The sequence below is a fragment of the Trematosphaeria pertusa genome (assembly GCF_010094035.1).
Source record: "Trematosphaeria pertusa strain CBS 122368 unplaced genomic scaffold BU26scaffold_1, whole genome shotgun sequence".
Taxonomy (NCBI): Eukaryota; Fungi; Ascomycota; class Dothideomycetes; order Pleosporales; family Trematosphaeriaceae; genus Trematosphaeria; species Trematosphaeria pertusa.
The window spans coordinates 2828271-2855757 of record NW_022987212.1 but is presented as its reverse complement, the minus strand read 5'-3'; the positions used below and the strand labels follow the sequence as shown (position 1 = coordinate 2855757).

Genomic DNA, 27487 nt, shown 5'->3' with positions numbered 1-27487 from the left:
GTGAGCATCGGTTTACGCTCGGTGATGGCATCTCGTATCAGGGAAAGTGGTGTGGAGAAAGATTAATGGTCTTACTACGTAGTCGCTCGCTCATTGTGTAAAGTGGCCTGAGATCGCGCCTTATCACCCATCCTGATTGGTGTGGAGAAAACACGTGAGTGACGTAGAACAAGGGAGGGCAGAGTGAGTGTATAAGCAGGAGACTAATGGGTGTAGTGATGTTGCTGAGCCAGGCGAAGGCGAGGTGCAGGGAAGTTGGCTATGCGTAAAGGCCGATCACATAGGACTATTCATGAAACATAATTTCTCTTGTTGCTAGTACCAAAGTGGAGAAATGTACGAAGGAATTGGGCGAAATGAAATTCAACGAAACTCGTTCAGTACATCAAGATATTGGCAGCCGCATGAGAAAGCTCGTTAAAGGTCTTCATCAAATGAGTAGTCTCAGCCTCCCTGTCCTATCCGTACCATCCCGGCAATTCCCGGTGCACTCGTAGTCGAATGTAGGGGACCCGCACCATACACAGGTCCTATAATCCGAAGATTTCGTCCGATGGAAATGCCAGTTTTTTGGCGGGCGAAACATCTCATCCTTACAAGCGTCACAGAAGTATGTTTTCTTCTGCTTTGCAGGTGCACGGCCATTGTTCGCGCGACTGAGAGTAGGTGGCGGGATGGGTGGTTGTGAGTTCGGGTCAAGCCCGTCAGTTTCCGCGCTGGCAGAGCTTTGGAGATGGTCAGAAGACGGCAACAGGATTGAGGGCTGAGGTCCGGGTACAGAGCGGCCTATTATTTCCTCTTTCCCTTCCATTTCCGCTCTTAGTTCCGCGTCGGGAGGTTGCTCCCCTCCATTTTCCAACCCCAGCCAATGAGTGGAAATTTCTGGAGCCGCGTTGTTGCCGGAGGACCAGTAGCTGGCTGTTTGGTCGGACGGCGCTAGACCTAGTTCCTGAGCTGGTCGTGCGCTGTCATTAAGGGACGGAGGAATAGGTGGAACTGTGAGCGGCGAGTAGGCGATCGCTAACTTGGAGGGAGTCTGTGGATCGATAACATCCGTGTGCTCCGAATAACATAGCCGACACGCTTGAGAGCAGAAGTTGCTACCGACTTCAATCACCTTCTCACAGGAAAGGCAGGTGCTGTGTGATTCCTGTGAAGCCGTTGAGAAGCGTTGAAGTGGTTGGTGGTCGAAGGAGGAAGACAACTCGGTGTTAGCCAAGTTACTATTCGGACTGCTCGCCCCAAAGATATCAATGAAATCAAAGCCCTCAAGGAATGGTGATTGCAGGAAGAGCGGGCCTTCACTAGACGTATCAGGCCGGCAGATTTGGCAAAAGCCATTCGCATCCAAGCTGGTCCAGAACATACCGCAAGAGTTGCACTTCAGCAGATCCGCATTCTGTGTAAATTGCTCGATGCCATCGAATTCCGAAAGATCAATGTCGATGCTGCTCAACGATTCATCCTCGGAGGAAGAGACGATCCAGTCAGCGGGCGGCTCTATCCGGTAGTGCATTTCCAGTCCTTTAGCGGGGTGCCACGTGAACTCCGCCGGTTTGTTCCACTGGGTTTTCCACTTTGTGAGGAGGGACTTCTCGTCAGTCGAATTCTCGAGGAGGGAGGTGGCTTTGCCGATGTAGATGAGATAGTGGCACAGCAGTCGCAGTAATGCCTCCTGTTTCGACTCAAGCGCGGACCGTCCTGGCCCAGGATTCTCTATCACCTACGCCATTATGTTAGCAATGGACTAAGGCAAGGAATCTCTCCTACGGACAACTTGCCTCTGGGTATGTGTACCTCAAACCCACGATAGTGCCCAACAACAATAGGAATAAGGACTTCAACTTCCCAAGCTTATCCCCGGAGGCTTCCATCTCGGTAGGTCTGAGCAGCGCGTCAAACGATATCAGAAGTCTATGCCCCACGCAATCGCGTACGGATTGGATCTCCCCATCAGTGTACTCTTGGTAGCCACCCTCCATCCCAGTCGTGTACATATACGTGGTCAGATGCACGAAGAGTCGTAGGTCCCTCCCAAGGCTAGGATCCAGGGCGTTCTGAAGTAAATTTGTATTCGTGCTACAGGAGAAGATCCCGACGACACTGAATGTAGATGGCGAGTCATCGTCAGACAGCCATCGAGCGAGGTGAGACGATGCGGCTTCCACGTTGAGGGCGAAGGGAATGTGGAAACCTAGGGAGACGTCGTCATCAAGTAGACTGTTCACTATGTCGTTGACGCGGGCTTCGCCAGGGAGTTGATGGCCTGTATAATCTTCAGCAATCGATAAATATCCCGATCAGGCTGGAGTGTACCTGTGTCGAAGATGTTCATCATCTGAAAAGACGGTCGGATGCACTCCATCCACATCAAGGCCTTCGAATTCGCTGCTGCCCTGGCAGCAGCAATGCATGTCTTGCATGGATCTTCGCCCGAGCACTATCATCATCAGCTTTTGCGCGTAAGCCAGTACTAGCGGAATCATGACATACAGCCCGTTTGAGAAGTCTACATCTCAGACAAGCGCCTTTTTTCCTGATGCCCCTGACTTCCTCTTTCCTTTTAAGAGAGAATGCGGATCTCCGGTGGAGACTCGCGTCCTTACCGTCCAGCGTGAAGCAGGAGAACACCCCGGCTGGCATTGCGTGCGATGTCTTCCTCGGACGCTTGGTAACTGGAGCCTCACCGAGTGTGGGCTTCCTCTTCGATCCCCGCGATGGCAGTTCTGGCAGCATTTCCGGGCCTATGGTATCCATGTTGGTACGTCAAGAGTGTTGAGCTAAGCGGTAACGGTTGCAGCTTGATTTGAGAGAAATTCGCGTTGGCCGGCTCTTGTGTAGCAGTGAGAAGCAGAGTCAAGGAGGATAGAATGGTGCAGAGAGGAGAGAGAAGTAGTGGAATCGCATCTCTTTTAACCTGGGACTGAGACTGGATGATGTTGTGACGGAGCACTGCCTGAGGTGTGAACAACCAGTTGATTGGACGTTCAAACAAGACCTCCACCGCAACCCAAATACGGTTAGCGCGGTTCGAAAAGGGAATAGCGCGACTGCAACTCCAACCTCAGCCCTAGAGCCCAGTCTTCTCAGCCTAGCCAGCGTCGAGCTAGACTCTTCAACATGACACCCATCCTCAGCAATGCGACTTATCAACTGTGTCACCCTGCAGTTCGAAGAGTTCATCGGCAAGCAAATACCCCCATACGCTATCCTTTCGCACACATGGGAAGCACACGAGATCTCCTTCAACGACTACTGCGGCGTCGAGGAACTTAGGCAGAAGCTGGGTTCAGAGAAGATATTCAAGACATGTGAGCTCGCACGAAACGATGGCTATGCATGGGTCTGGATAGACACCTGCTGTATCGACAAATCTTCTTCAGTGTTCAAGTGGTACCGGAGGTCTGCCAGGTGCTATGTCTACCTGAGCGACTTCCGTCTTCCGGGCCGCGCCACCGATATCAGTCGCTGTCGATGGTTCACACGAGGCTGGACCCTGCAAGAACTGATCGCGCCACGCGATGTCCGCTTCTACGATGCTCAATGGCAGCTTTTCGGAACAAAAGAGGGCCTTGCTTACACTCTTGACGATATCACTGGAATATCGTCGCTAGTGATTCGTGGCTCGTTGCCCCTCAACAGTATACCGGTGGCGACACGAATGTCATGGGCTGCACGGCGCGAGACGACAAGGGAAGAAGACATAGCTTACTGTCTCTTCGGGATTTTCAACGTCAATCTACCACTACTATACGGCGAGGGCAAGAAGGCATTCTTAAGACTGCAGGAGCAAATAATAAAGCAGACGAACGACCTCACCCTGTTTGCATGGAGAGCTGAACGCAATACGTTGCTCCGCCGAGGAATCATGGCAGAGTCGCCTCAAGAGTTCGCCGGATACCGATGGTACTTTGGAGCAGACACATGTGGACCTGAGTTTTCAATCACCAATAAAGGACTTAAAATCACATGCGATCTCTTACGTTGGCCGAAAAACACGTGGCTAATGCCTCTCGGCCACGGCGAGATGGGAAGAGTTGGCATATTGTTGCGTGAAGATGAGCTTAATCCTGGTATCTACTATAGAGCAAGGGCTCATGAGCTACTTGACATCGATGCCATAGGCAAACACTTGGAGAAGAGCACACAACTAGTGTACATACACAAGTACATGGACATCGACGAAGAATGAGCCACCGTGGGCATCTCTGTGCTGGAGGCTTCGACCAACACGTTTTTCCATGCATAGCGAAATATGCGTAGCTCTACCGGACGCCGGGTCTGGAGAACTAAACTCAAGCACTCTTAGTTATGACATAAGGACCGAAATAGTACGTAATGATCTCATTCGACTACTTTATGCCTGCGAAAGTGTGAAGAAAGACCCTTTTCTCCGCGTGCCCTCCAATTTCTCGTGCTTTCGCCGTTTGTCAGGCCTAGCGTCCCAGAGTACAGCTCAGTACTACATGATCCTTCATAAGCTCTTGGATCTGCAGATCTAGCCCAGCTTTCGAACCGGTTCTTGTCACAATTATGCGACACCATTACCATGGAATCTGTCACATTTTATTCTGGGGTTGGCCTGAAGCGAACCCTACATTTTCAGAGCCTAGAAGAGGTATGTATAAACTAGGATGATCTACGCCATGCCCTACACCAGAAGTAAGAGCAACCCTGCTAAGGGCACCAGCAACGCAGACCCCGGCATGAGTACCAACGCTACAGCACTCGAAGGCCTGTTGGGTGCGGTCGATGGCGGCAATTGCGAGTTCGTCGAAGTTTGCCCCGTCGTCACCGAAGACGTTGTTGAAGAAGCCGGCCGAAAGTTCCATGTTACATTGACCTCCTTCTGCTGCGTCTCAATGAGCAGCGCAGCACCTATAGCGGAGTCCAAGACAGTGAACTCGAAGCTGTTTCCAGAAGTAATGTCGTCGGCAGTTGCGCGTGTCGAACTAGATATAAGATATTGTAATCAGTGCTTGTTCATCCGTTGCTGTTACGAGAGGGAAAGCTTTGGGCTACTCACCCGTCCACTTCATCCCCCATGTTATCCCAGAGGCTCGCATTTGCGACAGAACCGGAAAGCTTGGCTTGCATGCTATATCTGGGAATAGTGAGCGGGTTTGCCTGGATCAAGCTGGAATTACCGGTACTTACGTTCCTGCCTCGAGATCCCCAAATGGCACAATGACAAGATTGTTGGTGGAGTTGGCGACTGACGAGGGAATTACCCGTGCTGCACGAAAAGTAAGTAAGCTCTCCTATCAACAAATGAACCTTCCGCTTACTCTCTGATCCAGAAGTCGGCGTGGATCTATCATCACGTTTAATAAGAAGCCTTGGAGTCGGATTAGGCGTCCCCGACGAACCACAGCCCTGAAGATCCGACTCTTTGACCGTCGAACACTCCAGCCCCGTTATCCGCACGATAAACTTGGATCCATCCTTGAAGCCAGGCACAGTTGCCCTCGTGTACCGCGACCATTGCCCAAACCACCATCCCTGGAAAGAATTCTCGTACCAATCCACGCACGCAAGATGCGCTCCCGAATTAAGTGCTTCGTATGTTTTCGCAAACGGCGCCTCATCGCACGTCGTCTTCTCGCCCTCATACTCCCGACCCTGCGGAACCGCGACGTTCTTGCAGCATCCCTTGCATTTCCCCCCATCATTGCGTACAATACTGTACGTGAGCTCAATCTCGTTCGGGTTCGCTTGGTTCTGGTCGCGGATCCAGAGACACATGTTCTTGACCGTCTCGTCGAGGACGAGGGGTGTGTAGGGCAATTCGAGAACAGGCACCGGAGATACGCACTGGCCGTTCTTGCATTCTGTGCCTGATGAACAGCAACTCTCAGCACAGCAGGTCTCGCCTTCCAGACAGCACGCGTTGGCCTCTGAGCAGCATGAGGTCCCGGATCGACAACAGCCGCTGCGCGATGCCGTGTTACAGCAGGTCTCGTTGTTGGTGCTGAGACAGGCGCCTGTATCCGGGCAGCATGTTGCGCCCTCCTCATAGCACTCGTGATACCCGCACGTCACGCCGCCCTTAATACAGCACATATCCAGCTCCGGATAGCAATCATCGGTAGGCAGACAGCAGTGCAAGCCATCCGCACAAGGGACTGATTCAACAAGTCATCAATCAATCCAATCTGACTGTGCTTGTGGCCGCATGGGAAATTCGACGAACCGTACCCTGGGTCTTCGCATTGCAACTGCCGTCTGAATAGCTGGAGCGGAGACGCCAAATCCAAGCTACTCGTGTTGGAGAAAAAAGTCGCTGTTGTTCCTTGAAAAGGAAGCAGGTCTCTTAGGCCATCTTGTGCGATTGATAGTTGTGCGATTGCGAGGATGAGGTAAGTGAACATGATGCAAAAACGAGGACACAGCAATGCTTATAGGCTAGGGAGGTAGCTGAAATGACGGACGAAGCTCGCGTGTGCTTTGAGGAGTCGGGGTGTTGTCTGTTTATCAAAGACGGGAGCTTGTCATAATAGCGTTCGTATTCCGTGACACCAATCTATACTGATGCACTGACCCCTACAGGCGGCATTGAATACGAGCGCCATCGTGAGGCTGCGGCGTGAAACGACGAATCGTGTAGGAGACAAGGAAGCCGTTGGAGACGATGCGCTAGCCACTTTAGCACTTAGCGCTAATGCCAAGGCGCTAAGCCACAACGTCTGCCTCGTTCCTCCGCGAGAGAACCTGATCCCAATAGCCACGAGATTACAGCCTGTTTCTGCCTTCTGCTATCAACGCTAGAAATACGAAGTATGCGACCCTAGCAATGGACTTGAAGCTTTTGCGGCCCGGGCCCTCAGCATGCGTACCCGACGACCACGTGGCCATGCAGCAATACACCCACTTTCGAGCCACTTACCACGCAGCCTCTTACCTACCTTCCCTATAATACCGTTAATCTAGAATATCTTCAACCAGCTCAAATCCATACAAGCAATACACCCACTTTCGAGCCACTTGCCGCGCAGCCTCTTCCCTACCTTCCCGACCATACCACCAATTCAGAACACCATGCAGCGACTCTGGGTTTTGCGTCAACTGCTTCTTTCACTCCAATCCTAGAACCCATTGAAGCTGCTTCGGCTCGGTTTTACCCAACAATTGCACGATTATTTGATTCCGAACTGCCGTGTCATTTCGGCCCCCTTCCACGAGTCACTAGGAAGCATTCCTCTCCTTCTGCCAGGCCTTCTCGTTGTGTTGGGTGTTGGGCTTTCAGGAGAGAGGTATTTGCCCCGCCAAATGAGGTGCTAGCCGGAAGACTAATATCTACTCAGTGCCGTAGGGTAGGAGGAGAATATCGTTGTGAACGATGCATCCTACATGGACTTCCTATGCAGATATGTCTTCCAGAGCGGTTTACACAGCATAAACCGTTCGAAAAATGTACGCTGCTGCTTCAGTCACCCCGTGGGAATGCTAAGGTCTTCAAGGGAAAAACGAATCATATGAGATTCTATTCACTGCTGTATGGGGCTCGACAGGTCCGAGGACTACTGCCAGACTACAGCAATATCCCCACGGTCCTTACCTTGATATTGAATGCTCTCCATTCCTCGCAAACCATCCGAACCAGGTTTCTGTCCTCCGACAAAACCAGTCCGGCTGGCATTGGACGGGAACAACAGCCTATTGCTTGAGCAAAGCCCAAATTGATATATCAACTTACGTTCGGGACTGCGTTGAAGCGTCCCTTAGTGACGCGTGCACTTTCCAGAATCCAATCTCATTCTTCTTCCAGGCAGCAGAACTGTACAAAGATGTGAGCGATCTTCCCAGTCCACAAATGACAAGCTAATTAATGAAGGTCTCAATCATAAGGCGATGCTTAGAGCTCTACACTACTCTCTGTATTATGAGACGAACATGGCAATTTGCCGGTGATGAAACTCTAGGGATGGCCACTGTTGAAGAGAGATCCTCTGCATAGTACGGCACTAAACCTGTACCCCGTATGATCCAGAATCAAATAGGCCACCTGCTAGAGTTGAAAATGATCGCACTCGACAAGGAGATCTTAAGGGACCTGCAAGCTATGATGGAGAGGAGATATCGAAAGGAATGGCCGATTGTGACCATAGCATTGACTATCCTCCTACATACTCGTGAGCTGGACATTGGCAGAAACCTGTTTTGGAGCCGCTACGCAGATCCGGTTCGAAACCTCCCTTTCTTTAACTGTCATTAGTCTAACTGTTCAAGATCGGTTTCTGGATACATCCGTCGAAGCCCAAGACGCTTATTGAGAAAGCGACCATCTCTTGCAACTCCCTTCTATCGCATTTTCACTGTTCGATGGGGTTAAAACCTCTGGAAATAGAATGGGACCTACAGGGATCGAAGGAGATGGTAGATAATGACCCGAGAGTCCTGCTACTCATGAAGTGGCTTCAAGCACAGGTCACGCGCCTACGTGAGTTACGGAGAATATCTATATATTCACTTCAAGGCACTGACTTGAGTAGGAAATGTTGGCTTGATTGGTCGGGAAGCGAGTGCATTGTATGAAGATGGAGATCCGAATAGTGTAGGCTTCACGATAAGTTCTTTGGTTTTCGAGGAGAGTGGCTATGAGGTCAAAAGCATTTATTGACGGCACGGCGACCGTTACGCTTTCTGGCTGAACATAACAAATCTATTTGCCTTCTTCAGCATGCTGCACAAACCCCTTCACAGCGTTTTTGACAAGTCCGTAGACCTCTGCCACGGATCCATCTCCGTTTACCTGCAAATCAATTAGTAGATGTCTATACGCCTCTACTGTAATCCTCACCCGGCTAAAGTATCCATCTATTGCTAGACAATTCTGGACTTCTGCATTCTGAACCGGGATATCCCGAGTTCTCCTCAGAACATCCGACGCACCGTCTGCTCCATTTGAATGCTGTTCTTGACTACGTCGGAGCAGCTCCTCTGGGGAGCAACTCAGAAGCAGAGCGTAGTTTGTCTTCTGGACCTACTGGCGTAAGCGGAGTTGGGTCTAAGTAGCTTAATACTAACCTTTTCTTGAAACTCGATAAGATGCTCCATGTTTTTCGGAAACCCACAAACCAGACTCCAGCTCTTCCCTTCCCTTACTCCTTTGTTGATTTTCGCCTCCAGTAAGCTAATCGCTAGCTGGACTGGCACCTGTACGTCTTCCTCGATGCAGCGTCTTATGAATTTCGCATGGGAATACGTTGGGTCATCAGCCTTCTCGCGCAGCAACTCGTCTAAGTCTATGCTCTGGAAGCCGAACTCCTCTGACAGAAGAGCGCATTGTGTCCCCTTGCCAGCTCCAGGACCGCCTATACTGTGGTTATTATCCCTCTGTTCTAAGGGCTAACAGGGTGGTCATACCAATGACAAAGATGACATGAGTTCGCTGACTTCGCTTTGCGAAATGGGCTTCCCGCTCCTGCTGCAACAGCTTCATCCAACGTTTCCCTTCGAAAGAGCTGATCTTGGAAGACAGTCCCTGGAATTCTTCGAGGTCCTTCTCACCAAACGTCATTTGCTCATATTCATGTGCCTGGATTAAACACTCAAATTTGTCCATCTCTCGCACAAATCGAGCCTCGGGTGTCTTGCATTCCTCGTACTCTACCCACGCGTTCCTGATCTTCTTACCTGCAGCTGGGTTAGAGGTGGCTAGCAGGCTCTCGATATACAGGATACCAAAGTCTTCTAGTTTGTACTTATGTTCTAACGGATGTCAACGTTTGGTAACTTCGTAAGAAACCTTACACTTTACCCTTGGTTACTCCAGCAAATGTGGGTATGTCTCCGACCACTGATTCTGCCATGTCGTGGCACAGGGCTAGAAATATACACCTTTCCATGTTTGTATTATCCGGTGCCAACATACCCATCAATGATAACCGGTACATGTGAGCGGCGACACTCTCCGGGTTTTCGATTGTTCTCAACCAGCCCGTTCGTGGCAGGCGCTTGAGGGACCCCATAAGATGCAGAAAGGGGAGTGGTGAATTGTCCAAGTCGGCGAGATCGCTTTCCATGATGACCGTGATCGGCCTTTTCTTCTGATAAGCTTCTTGATGGGAGAAGCTGGCTTGGATGGACTCAAGCGACAACAGGTGGAGGTAGCTTTAGCAGAACGGAAGAACCGAGTAGGGACTGGAAGACAGTGCGGGAGCGGTCGACAAGATACTGTGTCCCGTAAAAGTTCTGGAGTACAAGCGCACGCATGAGCGGTGTAGATGAAGGGAGGTGGTGCCTGACAAGAAGATTTTATATTGCCCCACCATAAGCGGGGAAATATAACAAGTTTCGCACTAACGATCTGCGACGCATGCTACGCAAGGTACTTTTGCTGCCATATTTCGAGTTGAGACTAGGATTGAATTGGACTTCACTGCTTCGGTCGTGCAGGTTGGAAAACGTGTTTCCCACGTCCAGCTCCCCACGCACCACGCAGGTACTTCAATACCGTTCGTAGAACGGCTGCAATAGCTGACGTCCTACCCAAAGACATGCTTCCCAAGCTCTCTAGTTCAGCTGCGCGCCAATTTCAACTGCCGTCGTCAGCACACTCCAGCACGCTCACTCTGGAACAACAGACCATCGAGTCATCAAACATCCCTCCGTACCTCCACATGCCTGGTGCCTCGTCTGGCCCCAACTCTAGCAGCATCTGATGCCGCAAACTCCGCCCCCCTCCCCCCGACGTTCAACTCCGCTGTCATCTACAGATAGCTCGCCGACGAGCCTCGCTCCTCGGCCATTCCGACAACGCGCCCGTAGTCTATCCCAACGGGGAACACCCAAGCGATGTCGACAGCTTCAGTCTACGCATACGAACATAAACCATCGCTCGCTACGGGAAAGCAAGGAATAATGGGCTTGAGACCTTCCGTGGGATGACACAGTATGACATGTGGAAGGCCACGCTGGGTGAGTTTAAGCGGACTGGGTCGAAGAATCCTTCCCGTCTCCATTGGCGGTCTTTTTGGACGACGAGATAGCTGAGAAGGGGTGTCAAGGTGTCGGATCGCAGGCTGTGCAAGAAACGTGCATGAAGGCAACCATAGAAGGCTAAGGGACGTCTCAGCCTCGTTGCGGAGGACGTGCATGTCATCGAGAGTTGCCTATTGTTAGATAGGTGCAGGGAGTGTCGGGGTAGCCGCCTTTAGAGGCATCATGTTGCTAAATGGAGCGGAGCATGTTTCGATCGCTTGCATCCGAGCGCACCTGCGACTGAATTGATCCCCAATCATTGAACGACGTTTTGAACTGGCTCCGGACTAGGTATAGTCGGTGTAGGAAGCCTGACAGTGCCCTGCCTTAGCGGATACGGCTTCCACCAGCAGCAACGAATGAAATCTAGGCAATATTTGCTAGCTACGGACATGGAAGTGACTGCATGGCCAAGGCTAATCGCTGAGAGGGTAGTGCAAGGCTCTTTATCTCTTCGTCGAGGTTTAAGTGTGATGCGTGTGTCCTAGGAGTAGCTTCTACATCTCCCAGAGAGATAGAGGTTTCATCCACTCTACTGCACTTCACGCGACTGTCCCGTAGGTTTACCATTCAGGTCTATGAAATCCGCCATCGACTAACTTCTTTTAACAAGTCATGAACTATTTAGCGGTTTACGTCACCGTCTACGAGCACAAGGGCGAAATTTACCGCGGATATACCAGAGAGTTCCTGCGCCACAGCGGCATTGTGGTTGACAACGGAGATCACTCTTTCGACGTCTTCCATGTAACTGGCACGCCCGGTATTGGCCTTACATTCCATCGCGTGTGCAACTGGAAAGATCCGAGGCAGGACACCGCAAGACTGCTGTCGATGGACTTCGTAGCATGGATCCCGCAAAACAGATATTCAGAGTTAGAGCCGCTACTTAAGGGTGTCGACATCAAAGTGAGCAGGACATGGAATTGTCAGAATTGGGTTCGAGAAGGGTTGGATGCAATGGTGACTGCACGCCTGATTAGCGAAGCAGAGAAGAACGCGGCGGTTCAGAAGCAAATGGCAGCAGTTACAAGGCCTTTCACGACGGAAACTCCCAATGCACAAGCGCTCAAGGATAGTTAATAATGTCTCATTGTCGTCGAAACTGCCAAAATGTTACCCCTCTAGAATCCGCCATGCCTCACTTCTCGGGTAAACCACTCATCCATGAAATACTCGGCATGGTACTGCTTCTCAAAGATCCTTTTGCAACAGATATAAAGCTCATCTGTTCCTGATACGAAAGAACGGGTCTTACAGTAGTCCCAATGCTCAGGATACCATCCTGAATATTGCCAATCGATAATCGCGGCAATGTGGCCTCTCCAGACTATGATGTTATGGAAAGCGAGGTCACCATGACTGAAAACAATTTTATGGTCTGTTCTGTGGAGGGCAGCGTACATATCTCGGCGCGATAGTGGGATTTCTTCGTGAAGTTGTGCCAGTTGCCATTCGTTGAAGTCCGCTTCTGAATTGAAAGGTCCACCCGTGGCAGAACCAAACTGGCGTCTGTCGATCGCAGGACCGCCGGTGACTGAACCAATCGGCGCGCCATTAGGACGTTGAATGTGACGCATTTGACGAATGTAGCCCCTCAACTCGTCCAATATGACACTCCGTTCTGCGGATGAGAGCTCGTCCCAGATCTTGGACAATAGTTCACCCTTGACGAAATCCATAAGAATATATCGATACCCGTCCTCCCCGTAAGTATTTAGCACTTTCGGGACCGGGATTGTCGTGTGGCTGCGGATAAATGCCATGCTTTCTGCTTCCGCTTCGTCTAGCTCTGATCCGAGTTTTGCTACTATGTCCGAGCCAACCTTAACGACTTTTCGATCTTGGGAGCTGCGTAAGACCTCCCCTTGTGCGATATCCGCAAGGGAAACACGCGGTGCGAGCCCAACGTTGGCGTAGGGGGTGGGTGAAGACAGTATTTCCGTTACTAGAGTTTTCTTGTTAGTAATATCTCAAGAATGCAGATATAAATCTTACCGCTGAGGGTCCTAAATAGGGTTGCATAGTAGCGAGGCGTGGCGAATAAGAATCGGCGGGCCCAAACTGTGAAGCCGAGAGCAACACAAAGGATGAGGGTATGGCGCGCGCGGCCTAATGGTACATATTTGCTACCAATTTCTGCGGCGGTAGTAAGGCCGTGGAGCGAGCGGTTCGAAAGTGTTAGGGCTAGGCCGCCACCTGCCAAGAATCCTAGGAAGGTATCGCAGGTTAAGTGGGAGACTAACAATAAGCGTAAAGACGAGCGTAGAGGGTTCTGATTGCTCATGGTAGGAACAGAACGTGCTGTTTGGATGGAGGAGGTAGTTCTAAGGTACGGACATGTGCCGGACACAGATGGCGGATATGCCGAAGAAATCCCGGCTTGGCACCGATCCTCAGATGAGAGCTCCGCCGTGTCTCGATCCTTCATCCTTCTATCCCTTAATCGTCCCCACTCCCTCGAATCTTTTCTGCCCTGTTGGACCCCTTTATGGAGCATTGTTAGTTGTTCTGTGTCTATATTTTGCGTTCCAGGTGCGTCGCAACTATCCCCACAGCTTGCCCTTTCGCTCTATATGCCTCGCATCTCGCCTGGCTACGACTCTACTAGCATCTGCTGCAACTACTAACATTCAACTCCGCTGTCCCCAGATGCTCACCAACTAGCTGGCCTGCCCCCAGCCTCGTCCCGTCCCAAAAAACGCGCTCGTAGTCCATGCAGACACTACAACCGAAGATGTTAACCGCTTCAATCTACGCCAAACATGAACTATCGCCCGCCACGGCGGAAGAAGAGCAAGGAATAATAGACTTTCGACCTTCAGCGGCGTGATATAGTACAACATAGGGAAGGCTGCCATGATGGTTTAAGTAGAAGAGATCGCTCGACCTTCCGCTACAGATTCTGCTCGCTGCGGTCGCGAGAGTGCTAGTGAGCGGAGCTGTAGGGCAGAAGCAAGAGGGGGCAATGCACTACGGGTCGATTGCATTGGGGAACCAAGTTATGAGGGAGGTCATGCGCGGGACACAGTGAGCAGAGACCTTGGGGAGGTCCTCCGCTTAGAAGCGGAGGCAGCAGGCCTAATGGAGAGCTTCTCGTGCCTTGCCCTCTGCGGCATCTGCGACTACGCCACCTCACACAGGAACAAGAAGTAGCAGCATACGCGAAGGAAGTGCCGTCAGCGATGCCGCCAGCCAATTTAATGAAGGCACGCACGGAGGAACCATTGAAGGCGCCCCACGATTTCTTAGAACCCCGCACCACACCATTCCCGCACCGCCTCTAGATCCGCAACCCTTATGAGCCCTTCCCCACCCAATCCCGGCCGCGGATTCTGAAATAAGGATACCCATCCCTGTGCCCTATACTTGTGACACGGAACGATCCTGTCGGCAGATGTTGCAGATTAGTCTCAGCTAGAAATATCAGCGAGCGCGCAATTCTCGATGGCGTAACACAACTTACCGAGCTATCCTACAAGCGATGATACGGCTTAATGAAACCTTGCGGCATGGCCGACGGCCTTACTGCCTTGTCGTGAGGAGTGCATATTCGGGGAATCCGCATCTTTGAGCAGAGGTTGATCATCTGGCAAGGCCTCCGGAAGGCAAGCCTCATATCGCGTGTCTCTTCGTAGGCTGCCTCGGCGACGAACGAGTGTAGGATATTAGGCTGAGCTAGCATGCACTGCCGGCGTGCATGTTCCAGGTGTTGGTATCACCCTCCGCATGTCCTTATTCGTACGTACTCCACCCCCGCCGATAGTACGATGAGACACTACTGCGGCCAAGGTGGTCAGGAGGAAGCGCAAACTCCCTATCAACGCTGCAATTCAGTGGCGCACTACACAGTCCGAAGCCAGTATGTGCTCACCTGATCCACATTGCACGCCCTTCTTTCGACTTATCATGGGCTTCCTGCATAGGGTAGGACGCGATGCAGCTAGGGTGGGTTGGTCCGGACGTACGACCCGTGGACTTCGACGTTTGACTTCTTGCCCGCAGCCACCCCACGCTCGAGCGGCACGCCCGTGCAATTGTGGTAAATCCAGTTCCTGTTGCAATCACTTCCTCGATGAGATCAGCCAATTTCTTCTCCTTCGACAACTAGTCAGGGTCTGCTGTTATCTTTATTATAAGAGACATGGTCTACAGGATTACGCTGAGGATCTTGGCTGTGTACATTATTACTCTAATGACCACGGCAAAGAGTGGCCGCATGAAATTGATTTAGATGCCGCAGCTGCCCAGAGCATTTCCTGGTAACTATCCGTCGCGAACTAGATCGTAAGGTCGCGAACTTAATTAGGAAGCATCTCTGTTAGCAGGTCTATCTGGAGCGCTACAGCGCGATAGGATATTCTTATTCGCTACAAGGAATTGTGAGCGATTCCGCGGACTCAAGACAGCGGCATATACCTTTCTAAGCTCTAACGTCGCGGATAGCGATAGCTATTTGCTAACGGATAATAGCCTCCCTAACTTAAGAAATAGCTTGCCAGTGTACAAAAACGCTGCATAGCTAGCTCCTCCCAAAATGCACCTCTTAATGCGACCCGAAACGCCCTTTATGGGATTTATGGTACACTTTCCTACATTTACACGAAAACGTACACGTCTCACGCCGCAGTAGCCACCGCTTCTGCAACAGCCGGCGCTATCGAAGGTGGCACGATCTCCCGCGTCGACATTGGGCCTTTCGGCCAAGGCTTCCCAATTGCATCCTGGACTCTTATTATCTGGTTCTTTGGGCCGGGTACGCAGCCTTAAACTTATTAGTATCCTGATTCACAAACTTAGGAGGGGAAGAAACGTACCAGTCACGACCACGATGCCGTTCGCTTCATCGACCTGCAGCACCTTGAGATTCTTAACCGTGACCCGCTCATTGCCCATGTTTCCCGCCATTCGCTTCCCGGGAAGTACGCGCGAACCGGAACCTTGCGAACCTCCGGCTGAACCCATGCCGCGGTGCATGAGCGATTGACCGTGGGACGCAGGTTGACCGCTGAAGCCGTGGCGTTTCATGCCCTGCATACACATCAGCCTCCATCCAATCACGATTCTCCCAATCGCACCCAATCATCCCCTTATCCATATTTGATCCTTCTCTTCACAACTCAAAAAGGAGACTTACACCCGCAAACCCCATCCCCCTCGACACGCCCCTAACATCGACCCACTGCCCGGGCGTAAACCACGCGGCGCCCAACCCCTCCCCAACGCCGACCTTCAACCCCTCCTCCCCCCTGACCTTAAACTCCACGACCCACCTCTTCGGACTAACCGCCGCCGCCGCAAAATGCCCCAGCATCGGCTTGCTCACGTTCCACGCCATGCGCTCGCCCGCGCCTACCTGCACCGCATAGTACCCGTTCTTCTCCCTCGTCTTGTGCGCGATAACCTGATTGCGATCGAGCTGCAGGACGGTGCAGGGCGTGCGTTTCCCGCTCTCCGGGTCGAAGACGGCTGTCATGCCGCGCTTTACGGCGAGCAGGCCGGTGCGGAGGGGCGTGGAGTGCGCTTTTCGCGCGAGCGCCGCAGTCGATGTGCTGTTTAGAGCGGGCTTCTTCGGGTGGTGCGCGAAGCGGTCGGGCCGCGGCGTGTTTGTCGATTTTATGGTGCGAATGGTGGTGTGCGAGGGCTTCGGGAGATGGGAGGAGAGCGGTATTAGTGGGATTAGGGAGCGTGTTGATGAGGGCAGGAGAAAGGATGGGGGTAAGAGACCCCAATTGAGGGGCGCCTTGAGCGGCATCTTGAAAATACTGGCGTTGGATTGATATTTGGAGATTTCGATGAGGTTGGATATTTTCGGGATGACGGTTGGCCCGAGCGTTGCGCGCTATAATTGCACGTGAGACATGTTCCAAGCTAACCATTTACGGATTGTCCTGTGGAAGATCGGGCTTTGGCGATATCATGGAAGCACGCATTATTCACATAGTAGCAGGCGTATTATTGGGCAAAGAGATAGTTAGAAGTTGCGATATTTCGGATTCCATTTGGCATGCATGTATATGCATCCATGCCCTTCTACCAATATTTAGACACATCAAAGACACTATATAAAACAGGGTATCCTCCCGAGAGCACAAACCAGCGCCCTGACTCCTGCGCCACACAGTAGCGCTAGAAGACAAGCGAGGTATAAAAGAAAAGAGTCCGAAAGTCAAAATGTTACTCGCTTTTAGTCGTCCCAATTGACGCTTCGAACTTCGGCAGGGTTACCACGAGCAACGCAATGAGGTGGGATGTCCTTTGCAAAGTCAGCCGCTATCCTCTCTTCAGCACCTCTGGGCTACTTACCCGAACGACCACAGAACCGGGGTGAATGATGGCTCCCCTGCCAATCTTGACGCCCGCAAGGATGGTGCAGTTGGCACCAATAAAGACCTCCTCTCCAATGTGGACCGAGTGGGCGATCGCAGTGCGGCGACTGCCTTTTGGAATTTTGGAATCGGTCGGCGTCTTCTGCGTCTCGATGGTGACGTTGGCGCCGATAGTGGTATCCCTCCCAATGGTGATCCTTGCAGAATCGAGGAATGTGCAACCCGTTCCGATGTCGACTCTGTCCGCAATCGAGAGGTTGTATCCGTAATCGCACATAAAGGGCGGATCGACACAGACTTCGCGTCCGAGGTGGGCGCTCACGGAAGGCTCTGACCCGCGGGGAGGCAGCACCCATTTCGCCGCTAGAATGGAGCGGAAGTGTCGGTCGACCTCGTCGCGGGCAATCTCCACACGCTCGTTGCTAGTGCAATTGTAGCGGTACAAAGCGCCTTTGCATTTCTCGCGCTCTTCGACCAGTTGCTGGCTGAATGGCATGAATGGTTCACTATTCAGCATCTTCTCCTTCTCGCTCCTTGGTGGCCTGGGCGGTGGTGGAGCATAATGGGCCGGTGGCAGCGCGGGAGGACCGGCAGTTGGGGGAGCCATCAACTGTTGGTGCTGCTGAGGTTGGTGGTGTAACGCAGCCTCTGCTGTTGCGATGGGAGATGTGTTCACCACTTCCCTCATGGTTTGTGGCGTGTGATGGTAGATTCGTGGATTGTGTTGTCGTGGTGGAGGCGGCGCTTGGGTGGGATGTGGCACATGGTGGTCGTTTGATGGGGGCCTGCCATGGCTTGACGTGGGCGGTGGCTGAGTGTACTCTGGGGGTTGGTGTTGCTCCGGCGGATACGAGGCGCGCGCTTCGCTCCACGAAGTACCCCAGCCATTTCTCGCAGGTTGACGGTCATGCTCCTCGACGACAATCGGTCGCCCGCGGCCGCCATCGGCTCCATTGGCTGTGTTGGTGTCGTGGTAGCTTTCCCGGTTGGTTCCGTGGCTGGCGATAAGATCAGAGATATATAGGCATAGGGCTGCATGACGCTTACCTGTGATAGAGTTGGGCGGGATCGACGGAAAAGCGATCCTTGGCTTGCAGAGGAGGGTGGGGCTTCTGCGCGCCGTTCTTCGGCCATGGAACTTTGTTTGCGTAGCCTTCGCAGATAAATCCTCCGCGCTGGCAGTTGTTGCCTGTGTTGGAGGTCAGTATGAAGCGTGCATTACGAGGGGATCGCCGCGTACACTCAGGCTTCGCCTCGTCGCACTTCTTCTTTCGCCGCCGACATGTCCCACAGCCAGTCTTCGTTCGGTTGGCGAATTGCTGGTAAGGATTAGCGCACTGTGTGGTCGAGTTTCAACTCGGAGCTTACCCTCTTCCTCTTCTTTGGATCTACTTGGACACCGGCGCGAGTGATTTCGGTCGTGTTTGACCTCTCGAGCCCATTCGACGCGTCAACCGCGCTCGCCTGGGACTGAGAAGTCGAATTGGGGTGCATACCCTCCTGTGGATGTTCCGTAAGGCGTGGTTCTCGACGTTGGGTCTCCTGATAGCCGTGATGCGATGTGGCTTGCGACGGATCCCAAGGCCTCTCAGACTCTGGTCTATCCATTACAGGGCGGGCCCGCGGCTGAGAGTGGTCCATGGCTAATTGCTGGGCCTGGACAGCAGTATTCGGGGAGTCGTCTCTGCCAACAGATGCGTACGAGTCCAAGCGCTGGCGGGATACTGAAGAGTCGTCCGGTGAGGGATAGGAGCGATCGTCCTCGACTGAGCTCGATCGCTTCCTCTTTCCGGGGCTACGAGGGGACCTGTCTTGGTCGGAAAGCGAGGGAGATACCGAGTGCTGGCCGTTTGGGTATCCGTTCTCAGACACCCTTGGCGTGGAATTCCAGTGGTCTCGTCCGGGCAGCGGGACTTTCTGATCCTGCGTCTGCTCAGGAGTCGGTCGAGAGAGCGTTCTCACGTGTATGCTATCAGCGGACATGCCGTTCATACCATTCAGGTTGCGTGGCGTGGGCGGCGACGTTCTTCCATTCACAGCGGTGAAAGCGGATACAGACTCTGTGGTCTTCTCTCTAAACATGAAGCCAGTGGTGTTGATCAGCGGCGCATGTACCACAGACGGCATTGTAAGGCGACCAAGAACGCGCGGGACCTGGCAGCCAAGGTGACTGTTGTCGTCGAGGGCGGAAGAGCAGTAGTCTAGCCGCACTGCCTGTTCGATGATGACGTCTCCGCTCAGTGCCGGCCGGCTGTCGCAAACGTTTGCCGCCTATCTGGCCGTGTTTCTCAAGCGGTGTGGGGATTGTCTTTGAAATACTGTAACACGCCGACGAGATGTTTCCGTGTTCCACGGCGCGGAGGGCGGCTTTCGCGTCTACACCAGGACAAGGCGATCACTGAGTGCAAGATGGCAGATGGAGTCCCGCGTCCAAAACCCAGAGTCCCAGCGTCTTCCCAGTGCTTCTCGGGGCGCTGTCGTGCACTTGCGCGCCGGAGCGGGGGGGCAGGCACCAGATGGGCTGTCGTGTCTGGTGAATGGAATGGCGCGGCGTGAATCCAGGAATCCGGGAGGGGCCGCAGGGAGCGATGTGGGCTTTTCGATACCGGTGACGGGAGCAGCAGGAGCCTCCCGTCGACGGCGAGCTGGCGGAGTATAAAGACAACGGCCACCTCTGGCAGCTCGGGGGAGGGGCGCGGGCGCAGCAGCCAGCGGACGGGCAAGATCACGGCGGCGGCTGTCCGCTGCTGCCCATGCACGCACGGATGGGCGCCGGGGTCGGCCCCTGTCGCCCGGCGTGCCATTGGATGATCGCTGCAGGCCCCTGCACCGCGGGCGGCTAAGGACCAGTCACCTCCGATCGCCAGCGCTGCGAACACCGCGCGAACACCCATTATCCGCGCTCCAAGCCCCGGGATTTTTACATAATCATACCCCTGCGTCCTGTAAGACATCGGACACGTTTTTTTGGCGGAAAACCCTCGTCTACAGCCCTAAACCGCGACCTTCGCTGTGGGGGAGGGTAGACGACGGTCTTGGGCGGCCGGGGTTGCACGGGCGCGGGGTTGCTCGAGCGGCTGCAGGCGACGCAATGGGCGTTAGCGGCAGCCCCAGCGCGGAACGCGGCGCCCGTCCTGCACACCGTCGCGGCGTGCGGGCCGCTGATTGGCCGCGCCCGCCGTGCTGCACAGTCGGGCCCCGTGCACTGAGACAGGTGCCTATTTTTGCGTCAACCGCGCAGCGCGCCTATACCTCGCGCCCTGCCTCTGCTCCCGCTACACATCGGACGGCCGCGCAGCACCCCCAAGCACCACTTCCAACCATGTCGTCGCAACGCCCCGCGCCGCCGCCCTCGCTCCAGCAACTCTTCGTCGCCAACGAGAGCGTTCCTGCATTAAGCGCCAGCTGCTCGCGTGTCGGCGGCAACCTTGACCACCAGAGGCCGTCGGGGCTGCTTCGGCACTGCCCCCTCTAACCGCCCGCAGCACCGCTTGCTGTTTCACGACCTTCCTCAAATGAGGAATCATCACGACCCTGCCGCTGCGTTTCATTTCACACGCCGCGCCGCAACGCCCTGCCTGGTCGCGCCGTGGGTTGGGTCGGTCATCTGGCCTCCGGCGCTCGCTTCGACAGCCTCCACGCATGCGCTGCACGCGCGGCGTAGTTCAGTTGCCGTCTTCCAGCTGGCCGCCCGCCGTCGCGCTGCACATGGTGCGTTTGTCGTCGACGATGTGTTGTCGGTGCCGCGTCTATTGGTGAGATGGATGGCCGGCTCGACTGTTGAGTGGCTGCGGGCTCGAGTCGTCTACACCTCATCCGCTTTGCGACTCCGTTGCAACCTCTACGCGCCCGCCTATGCGCACCTGATGGCCCGCGGGGAGCCTCCACCAATACAGTTGCTGCGCCGCAGACGCACCTGGCCAAGTGGTCGGCTAAAGTGGCGATTCCAGCAACTTAGCCGGGTGACTGTATTTGATATTGTGATATTCGTCCAGACGTAAGGCGCTGCCTGTGGATCCATCATGTTCTAAGAATTGCTGCAGATAGTGCTGGCCAGCGGATACATGGTCATGCACGTTAGGCCTCGGTTGGCGTGTTGGATACTCCGGACTCGTGACGCCCGTGGGGTGTTGATGTAGGCGCGGCCATGGTCTGCGGCCGTCTTTTCCAACAACTCCTGTGCCCTTCTCCAACTCTGCTCCTGGCGGTTCTGCTCTCCTGGGTCCCGCGCCGTCCCGCTCCCGAGCAGATCAGAAACAGCTGGAACTGCGGCGGCATGGCGTTGCCATTGTCGCGATTCATGCTCGAAGCGCCCAATTTGAACCAGCTGCCTGGATCCGCTCACGGGCGAAAACCATCCTCCTGCGTTGAAATCCGCTTCCGCATCGGGCTGCAGTGCGTCTGTCTCAATATCTGTCGTCATACGCTCCCGAAGTCTCTAGGCGCAAGATCAGTCAGCAGGGAAAGGCACGAAGGATTCTGCGCTTAGTTGCGCCTGATCTGCCTAGCGACCTGTCCGCCCGTTGAGCCTAGCTTGGACCGCGCTTAACTCTTCAACGTCCACAACACTCGACCGATCAGTCCTCAATCCAGGAGTCTGGAACACTCCCCAGCTGAAGCTGATTTCCGAACGCGCTGCGACCTGACATTTGGGCAGGTTCTGTGGCACCCGGCCCAGAGTCGTGGTGGTGCTGTGCCGCGATGCTTGCCGCAGTCGCCGTGTTCGTCGCCCACCCCCGGGATTGAATAAGAATAGCCTTCCGCACATGCCCGCCATGTTGGCCCTCCTCGGGCCGCTACTGGTGGACGCCGCGCTTGGCACCGATCGTTAGCCAAATGTAGTCGCGGCAAGCCAGGCTCGAGCATGCATGGCTCTCGTGACGTCCACCGGGCCGCTTTCGACAGGGTGCAAAACGTCTGGAGTCCCTCTGCGTGCTGAGGTAACGCCTCCTAATCCCACCCCTCTGGTCGGCGCTTTTCGTTTTGGCCCCTTGTGCGGCCGGCTTCCATGGCTGGATGCGAGACTCCAAACTGCCGGAAATAGATGCTGGAGTATTGTGACGGCGTTCGGCAGAGTTCGTCCCGTCTGCAGTGTTGGAAGCATTGGAGGTGAGGTGATAACCGGCGGACAGCTATCAACTGTGCCTCATCGCCCTGCGATTTCGGCACTCCCCAACGAGGAACTGAGCGTCCCTCCAGCGACTCTCGCGCAACTCGTGTAGAAGGCAGGATGCGCTATCCAACGGAGCCGGTGAGCAGCTGGACAATCGACTGTGCCGCTCCGGTGCTGGGTTTGGGCCAAAATTGTAGTCTTGGTGTCTCACGGCGTCAATCGGAACGTACTCACTCCCCTGCTCCGGTGCGATGGCAGTACTACCTCAGCTGGTGGCTGATGTTGAGAATGCGGCAGGCAATGGGGGTGGCGAGTACGACTTCGTTAGGCAGGGCAGCCGCGGCTATGGTGCGCCCCTTCCCTCGTCGGCCTGGGCGTAAGCGGGGAATGAACGCGCTTCCCCACCGGTGAGAACGCTGCAGGAGCAAGCCGCATCACCTCTACATGTTGGATACCTTGGGTAGCTTCTTCACTGTTACGCAACGCCAACCCATACCAATCCCCAGTCCAACCAGGGCTGCTGGAGCGGGGCTAGCTTTCGGCGATACACGTCCCGCGCTTTCATCATCCCTCCATGACAGCTTGAGCCGATCCGATCCTGTTCCTCGAGAAGCACACGAGCTGAAGACAGAAGACATAGTTTCTTGCCGCTCAACTGGGAAAACAGGAGGCTCTTCATGTGGCGCTCCAACGGCCACACGTGGATTTGGCAGGAGGTCGAATCGCTCTTTCCTACGCCATCGTACTGTAGGGCGATATAGCCGACGCCGTCGACTTTCTTAGCCGTTCTCTTTCACACGTCGCTCCTCAGCGCCAACAACATATTTCGAGCTGTAGCTAGAAGAGCCGTTCCATATCTCTCGGTGGGCACGTTCGATGCCGCCTTATACCGAGCATATATACCGGTATTTGTCCGGCTAACCTTCTGCAGCGGTCCGATATACATCGTCGCCGCACCGGCCCACTGGGTCGCACAAAGATCCAGCTCGACACGTATAGAGCTCTGATACACGAACACATGTCACGGTTAACAATGATCTTCTGGATCACTCTCCAAGGCGAGGGCCTATGATTATGCACCCTCTGCCAGTGAATCGGGACACTCCGACGCCGCTGCTTCCAAACCACAATTGGCCATTTTTGCCATAGGAGATGTTGCCTTGCCCGCCGGTGCCCAATCACCAAACGCAGCAGCAAAGCGTTCGCGCCTAGAATTCCCTCAGCATACCTTTTTTACCTCGCTAACTCCTACATCACGCACTTGTGATGTTGAAACACAGATACATCCGAAGAACGATTGGCCCGAACGTCAGATCGAGCACCTTTTACCGCCCAGCATTTTACCAAAACGCAAACTATCATGAACTCCAACCCGACCATTGCGTGATCCTTTCTCATGCGGCATGACGTTCGTTCCGTTTCGCGTAGCTCTGGGGGTTGAAACACTATCGGGTATGACTCCGAGTATGCGTGCAGGAAGGGCGTTTACACGAGGCGCTCGTTCGGCATCGGAAAACACTTCGAAATACTACGCCGTCTCTCTAGGTTCGTGAAACGTCGAAATACTACGCTGTCTCTCCACGCTCGTGAAACGAGGTATAGAGGGCGCCTAAGTGCTGGTGGTGGAGGCGTCTGGTCTTTTCCCAACGGGTTGATCAATAGTGTGATGGGCCATCACCTTTCGCAAATGCCGACCGGAATACATGGCTCGAAAGAACAGGAACAAATTATAGCGCTCGCTGGGATTCCATCTCGAAGGAAAGGGTTCCATAAGGAACGTGGTGCGCGTCGTTTGACCGCCCAGATTCAGTAACCAGCCTGCAAACGAATAGCTTAAATGCCTCGCACCCCGCTTTCAATACTGTGGTCAAATAAAGCCAATACTCCCTAGCCCTAGCAGATCTTCCAGTGCCGCTACTCAAACAGCTCTCCTCCGTTCAAAAGGCCCTGTCATGATGTTTCCACCTTCCACCTCCCACCTCCCACCTCCACAGAAGCATGATTATGTCAGCAGCAAGGGGATATCAGATAGCCGGAACCCGCACTCCCTCCTCGAGCCTCCAAATAAATGCGATGCGCGCTTAGCGGAATGTTAACAGCCGGCTGGGGACCCGATAGTTCCAGTCCAATTACCAACTCCAGTTTTCCAACAACTCGAGGTCGTATTGTGCGGCGTCTAGCCAAACGCATACTCATCCCGACTTACTCCCGTCTGAAACGCCATCCGCTGGAACGTGCAGCGGCTCCGTGGATGGGCTTACTTCGCAATATCTATGGGACAAGCAACAGCCTCGTAACGAGATTTCTACATGCATGTCTACGTCGTAACCCTATTCATGGCTGGCAAACCGAAAACCGTATTTTGCAGATCCCCCAAACTCCAACTGTACCGACACCTCTTTCCTATCCGGCCTCACTCCGTCTCCCCGTATCTGCGCCAGAACTATCAGAAAATGCACATAGTTCTACAAGAAGATCTCAGCATCGACATGCCTCCCCTTCGTTCCAATCCCGTTACGAAGTCTGCAGAGTGACCTGCTCCACCCCCTCCCTAACCGCATCAATTTCCGCCTCCGCCGGCGGAACTTCGTTCTTTCCACCCTTCTCACTAGCCTCCACACCTTTACCCACCTCACCACCGACGACGTGCCCATCAGCCTTAGCGGCAGCCTTCTTCGCCTTTTTGCGCTCTTTCTCCGCCTTCTTAGCTGCAGCCTTGGCCGCTTTCTCCTCTTTGGCTTTTCGCGCTTCCTCGCCGCCGAACTGCTCACGCCATTCTTGCTCCTTCTCGGGCTTGATGTTGGAGAAGAGGTAGGTTGCTTTGCCGATGGTGTGGCCAACAGGGATGGAGCGGGCCTCCCAGACGTCGGGGATGATGAGAAAGGAGGCGTTGAGCTGCTTGAGAATGAGGTCTGTGGTGCCGGGCCTATGAGACATGTTAGCATTGTCATGTGCAGCGACCTAGGCATAGCCTAGCTTGAAGAAAGTCGATCGGATCCTACTTCCTCATTCCAAGCCACAGGAACACTCACATGTACGGCTCTATCAGTGAAGCCAGGAGATGAATGTGGCTCAATGCCAGCCCTACCACGGCCGCACACCTATCCGGCTCCTCACTCGCTAACCGATTATCCAACTTGTTATCTTGTAGCAAAGTGTTGCCCAAGCTGGATATATGCATCGCGGTCATCAAGGCTGCCTTGATTCTGACATCCTCCAGCTCCTCGATATACCGCTTGAGCAACTCGTTGACCTTCTTCTTATGCTCATCGAAGTACTCGGAGTGGTATTTTGTATAGTCTGGCACCACAGAGTCGTATATCTTCGAGTTGACGTACTTGATGACTCGATTAATAAAGTTGCCAAGATTCTTTAGGAGTTCGTTGTTGTTCGCGTCGATGAAGCCCTTCCATTCGAATTCCGAGTCGCCGGTTTCTGGTCGGTGGGAGAGGAGGTAATACCGCCAAACGTCCGCAGGGATGCCTGTCTCCTTGGCGTTGCTTCCGAACACACCGATACCTCTTGACTTCGAGAACTTGCCGTTCTCGTAATTCAAGTACTCGGTGGTGCTTAATGTGTTCAGCATCGTCCATTTGTCCTTCGTGCCTATCTGGGAGCAAGGAAACACCACCTAGAACAAGTCAGCAAAACGTCTCACAAGTTGGGATTGATAGCTCCTCAGTGCGAACTTCGAGACATGGCACCGAGTTTGTGGCCGGGACTTTCTCACCGTATGGAATGGCACGTTATCCTTGCCCATAAATTGGCTGATTCATGGTTAGCTGTGACGAGGAATATGTTGGAGGGCATTACGCACTAAAGTTGGACGTGCTCGGGATTCCGCCACCATTTCTCCCATTCTGGAGTGTATGTTGCCGTAATCGAAACGTATCCAATACCTAAATGTGAGGACACTAGGTCAGCCTACAGCAGGGGGAAAACCAAACAGGTGAATGTTTACTCACATGCATCGAACCAGACATACATGACCTTCTCCTCGTAACCTAGAAGAGAGTTAGATAGGACGGCATACAGATGAGGGGAGGCGCGGGACGTACCTTCGAGCGGGACTGCGGTTCCCCATTTCAGATCTCGCGTAATACCTCGAGGTTTGAGGCCTTCTTTGAGCCAGCTCGCAGTGATCTGTATGCAATTCGAAGACCAGTCGCCCTCAACACTACTCTTCTTGAACCACTCTTCTTGCAGCGGCTGAAGCTTATCGAGACACAGATAGACGTGCTTTGTCTCCCGCGGTACCGGCGTCGCTCCATCCAGCTTACACCGCGGATTGATCAACTCCAACGGATCGAGCAAATGCCCACACTTATCGCACTGGTCCCCCCTCGCATCATGGTATCCGCAAAGCGGACACGTCCCCTCGACAAATCGATCCGCTAAAAAGCTCTTATGCGTCTCACAGTACGGCTGCGTGGTAGTCTGCTCCTCCAAGTACCCGTTCTTGTGCAGCTTCGTAAAGATATCCTGCGCAATCTCCGTCTGTTGCTTTGTGGGCGTCCGTCCAAAATGGTCGAATTCGATGTTGAACCACTTATAGACATCTGAGTGGAGGGCGTAGTACTTGTCGCAGAGCTGTTGCGGCGTGAGGCCTTCCTCGATAGCTTTCGTCTCGGTCGCGGTGCCGTATTCGTCGGTGCCGCAGACGTAGAGCGTGTTGTAGCCGCGGGCACGGCAGAAGCGGGCGAAGACATCGGCGGAGAGAACGGAGCCGACGATGTTGCCGAGATGCGGGACGTTGTTCACGTACGGGAGCGCGCTGGTGATGAGGATGTTCCTCTCGCCCTCGATGGGCAGCTTTTTCTTTTCGGGCTCGGGCATGGTTGGCGGTTGTCTGTGCCTGAAATCGTTCAGCTGCCAGTACCCTACTTAGTTGCATGGGCGAACTTACTGCGACGTTTGACTAGGTATTGAGGGGGAAAGGGTACGGAGCACACGCAGTCCCCAATGGCACGTTCTTATGTAGAGAAGAGCTGGCGCGTTTCGTGAGTCAACGGAGCTGGAAACACAATCGCGAATATGAACCCCGCCAAAACGTACCCCGCCA

At 53.8% G+C, this 27487-nt stretch overlaps 11 protein-coding genes across 11 annotated transcripts; 4 read left to right on the top strand and 7 right to left on the bottom strand.

Moving 5' to 3' along the window:
• Nucleotides 1-105: 105 nt before the first annotated feature.
• On the bottom strand, nt 106-2942 carry BU26DRAFT_25186 (uncharacterized protein). Its single transcript, XM_033821143.1, has 4 exons — nt 2494-2942; nt 2317-2440; nt 1782-2266; nt 106-1723 (listed from the first exon to the last, which is right to left on the bottom strand). The coding sequence occupies exons 1-4, from the start codon at nt 2755-2757 to the stop codon at nt 431-433; spliced, it is 2166 nt and encodes a 721-aa protein (XP_033691587.1). The 5' UTR covers nt 2758-2942; the 3' UTR covers nt 106-430.
• Nucleotides 2943-3113: 171 nt separating this feature from the next.
• On the top strand, nt 3114-4325 carry BU26DRAFT_513392 (uncharacterized protein). The gene has a single exon (XM_033827611.1). It carries the CDS (start codon nt 3140-3142, stop codon nt 4190-4192), a length of 1053 nt encoding a protein of 350 aa, XP_033691586.1. The 5' UTR covers nt 3114-3139; the 3' UTR covers nt 4193-4325.
• Nucleotides 4326-4386: 61 nt separating this feature from the next.
• BU26DRAFT_599248 (uncharacterized protein) lies at nt 4387-6565 on the bottom strand. Its single transcript, XM_033835084.1, has 5 exons — nt 6194-6565; nt 5289-6125; nt 5158-5236; nt 5027-5104; nt 4387-4952 (listed from the first exon to the last, which is right to left on the bottom strand). The coding sequence occupies exons 1-5, from the start codon at nt 6369-6371 to the stop codon at nt 4652-4654; spliced, it is 1473 nt and encodes a 490-aa protein (XP_033691585.1). The 5' UTR covers nt 6372-6565; the 3' UTR covers nt 4387-4651.
• A 1289-nt stretch (nt 6566-7854) lies between these two features.
• Nucleotides 7855-9000, top strand: BU26DRAFT_25115 (uncharacterized protein). Its single transcript, XM_033821135.1, has 3 exons — nt 7855-8182; nt 8230-8440; nt 8493-9000. The coding sequence occupies exons 1-3, from the start codon at nt 7982-7984 to the stop codon at nt 8618-8620; spliced, it is 540 nt and encodes a 179-aa protein (XP_033691584.1). The 5' UTR covers nt 7855-7981; the 3' UTR covers nt 8621-9000.
• BU26DRAFT_599247 (P-loop containing nucleoside triphosphate hydrolase protein) lies at nt 8594-10237 on the bottom strand. Its single transcript, XM_033835083.1, has 5 exons — nt 9761-10237; nt 9367-9711; nt 9028-9314; nt 8801-8983; nt 8594-8752 (listed from the first exon to the last, which is right to left on the bottom strand). Exons 1-5 carry the CDS (start codon nt 10023-10025, stop codon nt 8663-8665), a joined length of 1170 nt encoding a protein of 389 aa, XP_033691583.1. The 5' UTR covers nt 10026-10237; the 3' UTR covers nt 8594-8662.
• Nucleotides 10238-11598: 1361 nt separating this feature from the next.
• Nucleotides 11599-12066, top strand: BU26DRAFT_558029 (uncharacterized protein; the record flags this gene model as incomplete). Its single annotated transcript, XM_033832526.1, has 1 exon — nt 11599-12066. The coding sequence occupies one exon, from the start codon at nt 11599-11601 to the stop codon at nt 12064-12066; it is 468 nt and encodes a 155-aa protein (XP_033691582.1).
• BU26DRAFT_472913 (kinase-like protein) lies at nt 12043-13302 on the bottom strand. The gene is made up of 2 exons (XM_033825451.1): nt 12982-13302; nt 12043-12931 (listed from the first exon to the last, which is right to left on the bottom strand). The coding sequence occupies exons 1-2, from the start codon at nt 13268-13270 to the stop codon at nt 12108-12110; spliced, it is 1113 nt and encodes a 370-aa protein (XP_033691581.1). The 5' UTR covers nt 13271-13302; the 3' UTR covers nt 12043-12107.
• A 2010-nt stretch (nt 13303-15312) lies between these two features.
• Nucleotides 15313-16783, bottom strand: BU26DRAFT_513384 (50S ribosomal protein-like protein L3). Its single transcript, XM_033827610.1, has 3 exons — nt 16121-16783; nt 15801-16014; nt 15313-15748 (listed from the first exon to the last, which is right to left on the bottom strand). Exons 1-3 carry the CDS (start codon nt 16736-16738, stop codon nt 15603-15605), a joined length of 978 nt encoding a protein of 325 aa, XP_033691580.1. The 5' UTR covers nt 16739-16783; the 3' UTR covers nt 15313-15602.
• A 387-nt stretch (nt 16784-17170) lies between these two features.
• BU26DRAFT_558026 (uncharacterized protein) lies at nt 17171-19439 on the bottom strand (the record flags this gene model as incomplete). The annotated part of the gene is made up of 5 exons (XM_033832525.1): nt 17171-17239; nt 17290-18310; nt 18360-18501; nt 18553-18631; nt 18681-19439. 5 exons carry the CDS (start codon nt 19437-19439, stop codon nt 17171-17173), a joined length of 2070 nt encoding a protein of 689 aa, XP_033691579.1.
• A 964-nt stretch (nt 19440-20403) lies between these two features.
• BU26DRAFT_499224 (uncharacterized protein) lies at nt 20404-20787 on the top strand (the record flags this gene model as incomplete). The annotated part of the gene is made up of 1 exon (XM_033826390.1): nt 20404-20787. One exon carries the CDS (start codon nt 20404-20406, stop codon nt 20785-20787), a length of 384 nt encoding a protein of 127 aa, XP_033691578.1.
• Nucleotides 20788-24618: 3831 nt separating this feature from the next.
• On the bottom strand, nt 24619-27428 carry BU26DRAFT_445441 (methionyl-tRNA synthetase). The gene is made up of 7 exons (XM_033824587.1): nt 27332-27428; nt 26484-27280; nt 26391-26429; nt 26243-26324; nt 26156-26192; nt 25458-26056; nt 24619-25351 (listed from the first exon to the last, which is right to left on the bottom strand). Exons 2-7 carry the CDS (start codon nt 27259-27261, stop codon nt 24940-24942), a joined length of 1947 nt encoding a protein of 648 aa, XP_033691577.1. The 5' UTR covers nt 27262-27280; nt 27332-27428; the 3' UTR covers nt 24619-24939.
• Nucleotides 27429-27487: the final 59 nt, after the last annotated feature.